General features: G+C 41.4%; 2 protein-coding genes across 3 annotated transcripts; both read left to right on the plus strand.

The window, feature by feature from the left end:
- Positions 1 to 1,656: 1,656 nt before the first annotated feature.
- On the plus strand, positions 1,657 to 7,143 carry LOC118785611 (dual specificity protein phosphatase 13-like). 2 transcript variants are annotated; one of them, XM_036540431.1, is made up of 5 exons: positions 2,127 to 2,712; positions 3,293 to 3,437; positions 3,651 to 3,814; positions 4,079 to 4,299; positions 6,739 to 7,143. In XM_036540431.1, exons 2-5 carry the CDS (start codon positions 3,423 to 3,425, stop codon positions 6,933 to 6,935), a joined length of 597 nt encoding a protein of 198 aa, XP_036396324.1. In that variant the 5' UTR covers positions 2,127 to 2,712; positions 3,293 to 3,422; the 3' UTR covers positions 6,936 to 7,143. The 2 variants fall into 2 exon arrangements, with proteins under 2 accessions (XP_036396316.1, XP_036396324.1); XM_036540423.1 differs by lacking the exons at positions 2,127 to 2,712; positions 3,293 to 3,437 and adding an exon at positions 1,657 to 1,732.
- Positions 7,144 to 8,697: 1,554 nt separating this feature from the next.
- Positions 8,698 to 10,125, plus strand: LOC118792625 (dual specificity protein phosphatase 13-like). The gene is made up of 3 exons (XM_036550549.1): positions 8,698 to 8,843; positions 9,249 to 9,466; positions 9,893 to 10,125. The coding sequence occupies exons 1-3, from the start codon at positions 8,698 to 8,700 to the stop codon at positions 10,123 to 10,125; spliced, it is 597 nt and encodes a 198-aa protein (XP_036406442.1).

The raw sequence follows: 10,125 nt of genomic DNA on the forward strand, positions 1-10,125 counted from the left end.
TAATGATAATAATGTATAATTCATTAACACGATGAAACATTGCTGTAAGTCATGCATGAACAGAAGCAATGCTTTATGAAGTTTAACCACCCTAACCATTGCAGTGATCAAAATTTGCTATAGAAAAAGTACATTGTACTGAATACAGCTTATACTCACATTACACCTGACACTGCTAGTCTGTGTATAATGTCTTGTGGCTGTAATTATTTGTGCTGTTTCATTTTAAGAAAATCATGGTGATGTTAATTAACTCCTGAATATAATGTGACACATTTGTCATTTAATTTTCTTGGTCTTAATGTAACTTAATGAAACTTTCTGTCACAATATTGACATGAAAAGATATTAATTAGTGCAGTCAGTTCTTCATCTAACATGTTTCATTTCATTTTTAATGTTTAAATAGGCTTAAGCATCTGCTAAGATTCCCCATATGACTGACACATCTGAAAAACATTGATACAAAGGTATTTCATTTATTGTGCAGTGTCGTTGGAATTCAGTTCATTGAAGGCAGTGCTTTGAATGATCTCATTTTGTCATCTTAATGAATCCCATTGTAAAACTGCAGATCTCCACTGCCCAGAGCATTTAATCTGTTCTTCAAACATCAGTCATAGAGCTTTTTTGTATTAATCCCATTGAACAAAGTTGTCATTGAATATGATACAATTGTTGTCAAGCATTAGAGGAAAGAGGGACAAGATCAGATCTGGAGTATATCTGAGCTGACTCTTCAAAAGTCTGATTTACAGCTTGTGACTCATTAGATGACTCCTTTCTCCTCCTGTGTTTCCTCATGTAAATCAGTCTCGAATTGTAGATGGTTTGTCGTTTATCACTTTCTGTGTTTCAAAAGCGATATAAAGCCAATTGGGACATTAAATAATACTGTATATTTTGGTTAATTGTTATGTTTACCACAATTCATGTGAATAATTTTTCAATAAAAGCAAATGACTGTCAAATACTTTGCCTATGTCACAGAATGATACTTACTAAAACAAAAAGAATGCAAAGCACTTGGTTTCTATTTACTGTTAATATATTTTTTAAATGGTGAATGATTTGTCACTGTATCTTGCATCTGACATTACAGGAATCAGGTGTGTCATACAGTAATTGTAGTGTGTGAAACTCAGCATTAATTAATGGGGTAGCAGTGTAGCATGGTACGGAGCAGGACTCATAACCGAGAGGTTGCCAGTTTGATTCCCTGCTGGGGCACTGCTGTTGTACCTTTGGGAAAGGTACTTAACCCACAATTGCCTCAATAAATATCGAGCTGTATAAATGGACAACATGTACAAAAAAAAATTTTTAACTCGCTCATTATTGGCATTTAGTGACTGCTAAATGCCAGGAATGAAATGTAATTATAGTTGCTGAAAACTGTTTATTTGTAATACACAGATTCATAGCCTTATTTACAGCTGCACAGAGCTTCTTCATTTAAAGTAAAGGAGCAGTAGTAGCATGAAGTTGGTGTACACTGAAACTCCACTGCATGTCCTTTCTCTCTGTGCTCTGGCAGCTCATTTACCCTTCAGGGAATGCAGAAGATGTTTCCAGACCAATTTAGAGTTCAGGTTCAGATATTAAAATAGAAAGAGCTGTGAGGCAGATTGCACCACACTCTGTTTTGATGCACAGCACAGATACAGGCGTTCTCGCGTTGGGCTGGATGTTACTGTGGTGAATGAGCCATCTTGACAAGCAGCAAATCAAGGCAAGTGTGTGTGTGTGTGTGTATGTGTGTGTGTGTGTGTGTCTGTGTATGCACATGCGCACTCATATGTGTGTGTTTATGTGTAAGTACCTCTATGTGTCTCACACAAAAGCGAATGGAATTTTGAAACACAGCTTTTCAAGTGTTTTTGGTTCCTGTCAACACCAATCCTGTCAAATATGATGGGTTTAACTATGTTTTGAATGAGTAAAATATAAAAAATACATTTGGTTTGAAAGTATAGTATATGGAAACACATATATTTATCTCTATTAAGTATATATTTTAGGTAGCCCTATAGTAGGCATTGAATAATGAATGTGTTTGCCAACAAAGAAGGTGAATATGGCAGTGTCATTCTGATATGCGCTTTAATTTGAACTTGAATTGGAACATTTCATTATCTTTGTTGTGTTTTCTCATGATCTGCGATTGCTGTAAGCAGATCTGTGATCTGTGGCTTTCAGGGGCATTTTCCCCCCCAGACAACAGCTTTAATTACACAGAGCTGCAACAGGAGGGGACATGTTTGCCCTGGGGAAAAGACAGGGTGAGGAACAGCTCTGTGGACACTCCGGGGAAATCAGCGCTCTGCCCCTTTCCTTCAGCAAGACCCTGGCCTACATTTCTACAGCCCCCCCCCCCAACCTCCACCACCACCCTCCGGGTGGCCGGAACAAACGCTGCAGGCACAGCCTTGGAACACGCGCTCCTTTCCAGTGGAGTTCAAGGGGTCCGACACGCTGATGTCAGGATGAGCTCTGTGCCTGCCTGTTGGCACAGATAGCTGCTGTTCCGAGAGAGCGGAGGCGTTAGCGCGCGGCCTGCCCGATTCCCCCCGGCGAGGGTGGCAGATACAGATGTATAAAGCTATCAAGCAGATGTTGGAGTGCACTTCGCTAAAGCCGCACCAAATTTAGAAAAGGTCACTGAGCCACAGACAGATTTTGTTTCCAGCGCCCGTCCCTGTGGACATGCGCGTAAGCCTGCCACCCGCCGAGCAGCACATTAAGTCCTTGACTCGCCACTATGCCAGGATGTCTATGGAGCGCACACTTACTGCACAGCGATGATGTGTATAAATAAATTCACAAGCCTTGATGATTAAAAAAGGGATAACCCACACATATGAAAATACGCATGTACATTTCCCTGAACATATATAATGCGCAGTTTAAACGGATATAGTAATGGCATGCTTTGCATGTTTTTTTCAGGAATGGGTCAATGCAGTACACTTTTCAGAGAAGACATGAATAATAATAATGTGCTTATCTAGAATATACTGTCCGAAAGTCATTCTAAATTGCCAGTTCCATCTTGTATGGAAGCACTTATCAACCTTGTTATTCGTGCACAAATGGATAAATCACCAGACATTTCCCTTCTGCAAAGGGATTATCAAGGACTGTATCTTAGAGCTCTCCAACTCAGCCTGCTGTGGGAGCAAGGTGGATAGGCAGATAGTTCCAGTGCTACATAATCTGATGCATATTTATCAATCTGAAGCAAATAGAAAATATGTAGTTCAGAAGTATACAATTCTGATCTTTTATTTAGCAGCTGGATTGTGAATCGCATTATGGGCTTCATTCTTCACTCAGCATGATGCCTTGTTCCACGTTTCTGCGTATTCTTCATCGCTTTCGAAAACAAATGACTCAGTTCATGAGTCAGAACAACAACAAAGATGACATACCATTTTGTGAGTAACCTTTGGCCTTCCTCCTAGGTTCTATAATAAACAAATACCCTTTTCATTTTGTACATGACGTGAATTTGTTACTTAAAATTAAGAACAACTCACATTCCACTTGGACGGAATCTGGGACAAGGTCAGATTTGCTATCTTGGTGGTGTATGCACATCTAAATGGCAAGAGCTCAAATGAAAATGAGTCACTCATCCTTTTGAACAGGAAGTAGACATGCCAAAAGACAGGGGTTGCTTCGTCTGCACGGAGAGGACAAAGGAAAGGTACGAGACGCCCTCAGCCAGTGACCTGCAAAGGCTGATGTGGGTGCGAAGTGGTGCCAGCTCCCACCTGGATGAGGTCAGGCCCGGGATCTACATTGGAGACATGTAAGTAGACACCAGTGAACCACTGCACTGGTTGCAACCGGATGCACTGAACCATCCTTACATTCTCCTGCACCCTGCACAGACTGACCTATGAAACCTGCATGCAAACCTCCATTAGGCCCACAGATCAATGGCAAATCATTCTGGAAGTGTGAGCCATCAAGACTTGACGTGCCTATGCTTTGCCTTTTCTGAAGCATACCCAAAGATGCACGCTTTCTGAAGTCCAAAGCTGGCAATGATAAATGTGTTCTTACTCGTAAGGTGGGCGGCCAAAGACAAGAGGAAGCTGCAGTCACTCCACATCACGCATGTTCTGAACGCAGCAGACGGGAAGTTCAACGTGTGCACAGGGGCCAGCTTTTACAGAGACACTAATATCATCTACCACGGAGTGGAAGCTTTTGACATGCCATCCTTTGACCTGAGTCCCTTCTTCTACTCGTCCGCCCAGTTCATCAAAAATGCCTTAAGCATCCCTTCAGGTAAGGAACCAGAGGAAATCTGAAATCTGAAATCTATTTTAGATATTCTTTGCATTTGATGTTGTTCTTACACTCCTAATGTGGCTGTATTACCTCAGGTGTAGTTATTGAATATGAATTTTTTCATATGCCATTTCACTACAACACTTAAATGCTTGGAGAAAAACTGTTGGAATTAACTGAATATGTAGTGAAAAAATTGCTGGATGGGTGACTGCTTTCAAAGCCCTTCTGCAGCCTGAAATATATTATGGTCTGGCTGAAAATCTGACATAATCAGATGGATTTATTACAGAGCACATGTCTGCTAAAAAGAGCTCATGTGAATCACCCCACATCATTTTGCAGCTCTCTTTGATGTCCCACTTGCTGAAATACCAATATTGGCCTCAATGGGAGATCAATAGACATGTCAAGTATAATCTATGCAGTGAAGTGGTCGTGAAATAAAGCTATTTATATACACCATCACAATCACAGCCATTCACTTAATCACTTTGGCAAGGGTAAATCCACAGATTAATGACATCATTTCAGATTATGGAATTAAATCATCTGATTAAAAAACAAAGCCTTTATTCATCAAAACGTAAATCATAAATTAGTGATGTAGTAGGTCTCTGTGTCATTATATAGACATGTATTAATATCTTCTATGACATTAATGCATTTTTATTATATGTGTGGACATACTGCATGTGAGATTCCCTGACAATTCTGATGCTGTCAGTGTTGCAGGACACAATAGCTGTGATAACAGTCAGACATGTTTGTCTTGTCAGTGAAAATGTGTTACCTTGATACTGTATCTTCAGTATGCGTATGCCTCAGATCAGCAAAAGTAATCACTGAATGACATTGTCATAGATGTATTTTTGATTATATGAGTTGCTTACAACAGTTGTCGTTTGCTTCCTAGTACTAAATCATCAATGAATGTAACAAAGAGATACTGAGATAATGACTCACTAAGCCAAAATCAGTAGATACAAAATGACCATTCTGTGCCCCTCACTCTGATCCCCATCTTATCTCTACCGTTTTAATGCAAAACAAACCCTAAAACTAAAAACCTAAAACACATTCCAAAATATTATTTCACACATAAAGGAAACCCTCAAACCCCTCACACCCTGGACATAAAAAAAAAAACTTGTTAAAATGTGTGGTCATGTAAGAACAGCTGTATGATGCCCAACAACATTGTATCCGTTATATTCTGTATGCTGCCTAAGTAATTCTGATTGTTATGAACGTGTATGTCATCAGACATGGCAGTGATAAAATGTGACTTTCTCTCAGATGGAGCCATTCCAGTGGCGTGTGTGTTTCTGAGCCTACAATAATCCCCAGCAAAAATATGCATCTTAATGAGACAGTTATATTATCCGCTCCTGTGAGCCCTAATCCTCCGGCATGATAAAAGACTGGGAATTTTTCTCAGCTGCTTTCTGTTAAAATTCTCCTTTTGCGCATTTACAGACATGAATTAAATACACATCTAGACTGCAGATATATTTCAGAGTATCAAAGAACAAGAAGGATGGGTGAAGAAGGGTGGCACCATATATGGTTTTGCCTTTCAACATCCTCCTTTTGAACTTTGAGGCTGTAAATAGAATTCTGAATACCGCAGCCAGAGAGAGATATAAAAATCCTTCCTCTAAGCCAGATTTTGGGATCACTAAGTCACACAGTTGTAAGTCTCTGTACTGGACTTGCTACTAGCTGTTGTTGTCCCAAGGGTAGGGGTTTGGACCGCACTTGGAATTGATTTCAAAAATGAAACGGGACTAAAGAAATTCAATTCTAATCATTTCCAATGCAAGTTTGGAAAAAAAGAAAAGAAATAAAAAAAAACAGAAACAAATGGGGAAAGTGGATTTTTTGGATTAATTAAATTGGATTAGTATTTCTTGGTGGAATTGATGTAAGTTGCATTGAGTTGAAAATAAATGATTTTTTTTTTTTTTTTTTGAGAAAATGTAGCAGTTTGTAATCGGATTGGTAAGAACTGAACCAGAGAGGGAATGGAGCTGGAACCAAAAAAGTGAAATTAACCTAAGCCTGTGCTGCTTCCTTCTGCTGGCTCCGGTTTTTCTGTGAAGGACAGAGCCTCCATTGCAGACATAAGCCGTGCATCAGAAATGCCTCACTCCTCCCTCCAACATTGTACATTGCAGTGCTCACGGTCGTTGTCACTTGAATTACCTGAGATGTCAGTTCTCTGGGTGATGCTTAGAAGAGCCGTTTTACCTGAAATGTCGTCCCAATGACATCCGCTGTCATTCCCACTGGCACATTCAGTTTGGTGTCTACATTAACCTCCCCGCTTTTAATGACTCACGCAGCTTCAATTTATGATAGTGGACAGGGTAGAGGTCTGTGTGAGGATTGTTTCTGCCCTGACTAACACGGCTTTGTATTGTTTACTTGCAGGCAAAGTCTTTGTCCACTGTGCGATGGGACTGAGTCGCTCAGCCACGTTAGTGCTAGCCTACCTGATGATCCATGAGGGCATGACCTTGGTGGAGGCCATCAAGGCCATTGCAGAAAACAGGAACATTTCTCCTAACTCTGGCTTTTTAGAGCAGCTCCGCCAACTTGATCAACAGCTAAACTGCCCCGGGAGATGAACAGACATCCAAACAACTGCTGAGACACAAGCTTCTTGTAGAGGAACGTTGAATCAAGAGTAAGCTTCTCAGAGCAACACATGGCATGCAAGCGCCATTGATAAATCAGCAAGATGTTCACATACAGGAGAACATCTTCACAATTGAACTTTTTAACATTCATGCTTGTAGAGAAGCTCCTTAATTTCACCTGGGTTAAGTAATACTCACCTGGATTTTTTATAGAAGCATCTGTCTAAGGTATTAGATAGGACAGTGTATTTTCCCATTTTAAGTGTAAAATAAAATATTTTGCTCAAAGTATATTATATTCACACTGATTTTGTGAACTATACTTCACTTTTACATGATGATTAAACGGTGCATTAAAACGGTATTAACATGTAATTGCATGCAATTACATTTCCTCTGCCGACCTTCCTCTGCATAAAACCTACATTTGGAGATACTGTCCAAAGCAGGCTAAATTTTTACGTATGAGCTAAAGAATCTTTGGATACAGTTGCGTCCCTGCCTCCGACGCAGACCACACACGGTGTTTCACTACCCTCCCCTCGGCTTGTAATGTTACATGCCACTCTCCTGAGTAATGTTGGAGAAACAACACAAGGATAAGCAGCATTATATTACTGTTTTGGAAGAGCATATAATGCTGTGTTTATTGTTGGTGTGGACCTGGTGCCCGGAACATTCTCACCCTCACTGCAAATTCCAATTTATTGACTCAAAACCTTGGTTTACTTTCAGCCTCAGGGCCTTCCTCACCCCCGCATTGGCATGAACAGCAACAGTCCCTGAATTACTCTCAATTACACTAACACATCTGGATACTGCAGTGTGTATCCTAACACCTGCTAGTCCGCACGCGTGCTCTCAGTCTTCTTACATGAGCAACAGTGAAAACAACACCCACCCCGGCTGGCTTTAGGATTCTCAGCTGCCAGCTCTGACTGCAAAAAGCTTTTGTGGCGGGTAGGTTTATAATTATCGCTGAATTGAAAAGGCGAACAGACGCCAAAAATAAAGCTGGGGTTGGCCCTCCCTGACTGTGAAGTGAAGTGGGAAGATTCTGGAAGCTGCAAGTAAGTGTGTGGCGCTGTTAGGAAACTGAACTTGTTGATTTTCTCATTTGATCTCTGTGGTTCAAGAGCACATGGGAAAGCAAGTGTTTGGAAGATCAAGTCCTACAGTTCAATATAACATTATATGTTCATCTGACAGGTTTAGGGTGCCTGCTTGTTCACTTCTGTTAAGCTGTTATACTCAATATGCTTTGATATTCCCAGTTTTAACCGGTCTGAACAAGCATATAATATCTTTAGCAAATATACTGTAAGTCAGTCGGAGCTGCTTGATGTTGTTCTTATAATGCATGAGTTAAGGATAAGCCTAATTTTTGGGTTATTGCATTTTTAGGAGAAATCTATGTGCATACAATGTGAATACAAATTTTAGCAATTTTTGGAATTACTACAAGTATCAGCAAAGTAAGCCTTTTTAGGATGTGTGGATTATCTCGCACCTAGATATAACTTGATTTAAAGACACCCACTCCCTTGAGTAGTACATTATATTTTGACCAATCTTTCTCCAAAAAGGTAAGTGAAAGTGTCTGCTAAGAGCAGACAAGTACACAGGCCTGGAGAGAAGTAGCTAAATCTTGGCAGTCACTCTAAGGCACAGCAGACAAACTGCCCCGGATGGAATTTTCCAAGTATTCGTAGAGACTCACCATCCACTGTTTTTTGTGTGTGTATTTAGAATGGCTCTGAAAGAGACACACAGCAGTCAGAGAGAGTGGGAATACAAGACGCCACCCATTTCCGATTTGCTGCACCTCCTTTTGCAGAACAGACACCCAACCGGGCCTGTGAATGAAGTCTGGCCCAATGTGTACATAGGCGATGCGTACGTACCACGTAGCAGGCATGGAATGACAATAACACATTTGTATGCAAATGAGGAGTCCACAGGAGACCAGTCATTATCCGCCCAGTTGCAGCTGGGCGCACAGGTGTTTGGTGGAGCAAGTGCAAACGGCCAGCTGGCCTGGACAGCAGGCAAAGCCCCACTGCCACCACAAAAACCACACACCAAGATAATGACAATCAGGAACACCGAGGTCTCACTATGCTGAAGCTGGCACCTGCTTCACAATGAATTTAAGAAGAAAATACATTATTCAAAGGGGGGGATACTTGCAGAAGACTGAATGATCAACCAATAAAAGGCATAGACATTATGAGACATAGACATAGACTGCATGAACGAAAATAACGCAGAGTGAAGCTAAATCCTAACGTTTGGTCTTAGGCACACTGCCCGTAACAAGGCTGTGCTGTGTGACCTGGGAATAACCCACATCGTGAACGCCGCAGATGGTCCTCATCGCATTGACACGGGGCCCAGCTTCTACTCAGACATTGCCGTGCAATACTACGGCGTGGACGCACCTGACAGCCAGGATTTTGACCTCAGCCCTTTTTTCTATCCGACCGCGGAATTCATACAAGGAGCACTTTCTCAAAAAGGCAAGTGCAAATACACAAGGCACCCACAAGCACATTGTTTTTTTTCCCCTTACTTCCTACAATGTTTTCTTTTTATTTTTTAGTTATGGATTACGTTCAACATTGCATGTTGTTTTTCTCCTCATATGCAGTGCACACTCTCTTGATTTGTCTAGATGTCCCCATATGGCATGCCCGCATGTCCCTTCCTCCGCAGAGAGAGCAGTATGTATGAAAAACAACATGCTGGTCCTTTCATGAGGTTAAAGGCTGTAATGGACAGCACGCTGTCACATTTCACGTATTTAGCAAAATGAATCTGAGTGTTTGGATGCAGTTTGTTGAAACCGCTTTTATCAGCTTAGCGGAGCGTGGCAAATGGTGTTTTTTGGTCGTTTCTTGCCACTTGTGTCAATAAGATGTGTCTTGGCACTGTTTGTCCTGCAGGCAAAGTGTTTGTGCACTGCGCGAGAGGAATCAGTCGATCCGCCACCCTGGTGTTTGCCTTCCTCATGATCAGCGTGAGACTCACTTTAGCCGAGGCCATCAAGGCCGTCCGTAAACACAGAAATGTGCTCCCCAATGCTGGCTTTCTGAGCCAGCTCTGCCGCTTGGACATGACCTTATCTCTGGAGAGGGCAAAGACACAGAGCCCTCATAAGTCTGTCTGTGACATGTGA

Source organism: Megalops cyprinoides, chromosome 1 (genome assembly GCF_013368585.1).
Source record: "Megalops cyprinoides isolate fMegCyp1 chromosome 1, fMegCyp1.pri, whole genome shotgun sequence".
NCBI classification, from domain to species: domain Eukaryota; kingdom Metazoa; phylum Chordata; class Actinopteri; order Elopiformes; family Megalopidae; genus Megalops; species Megalops cyprinoides.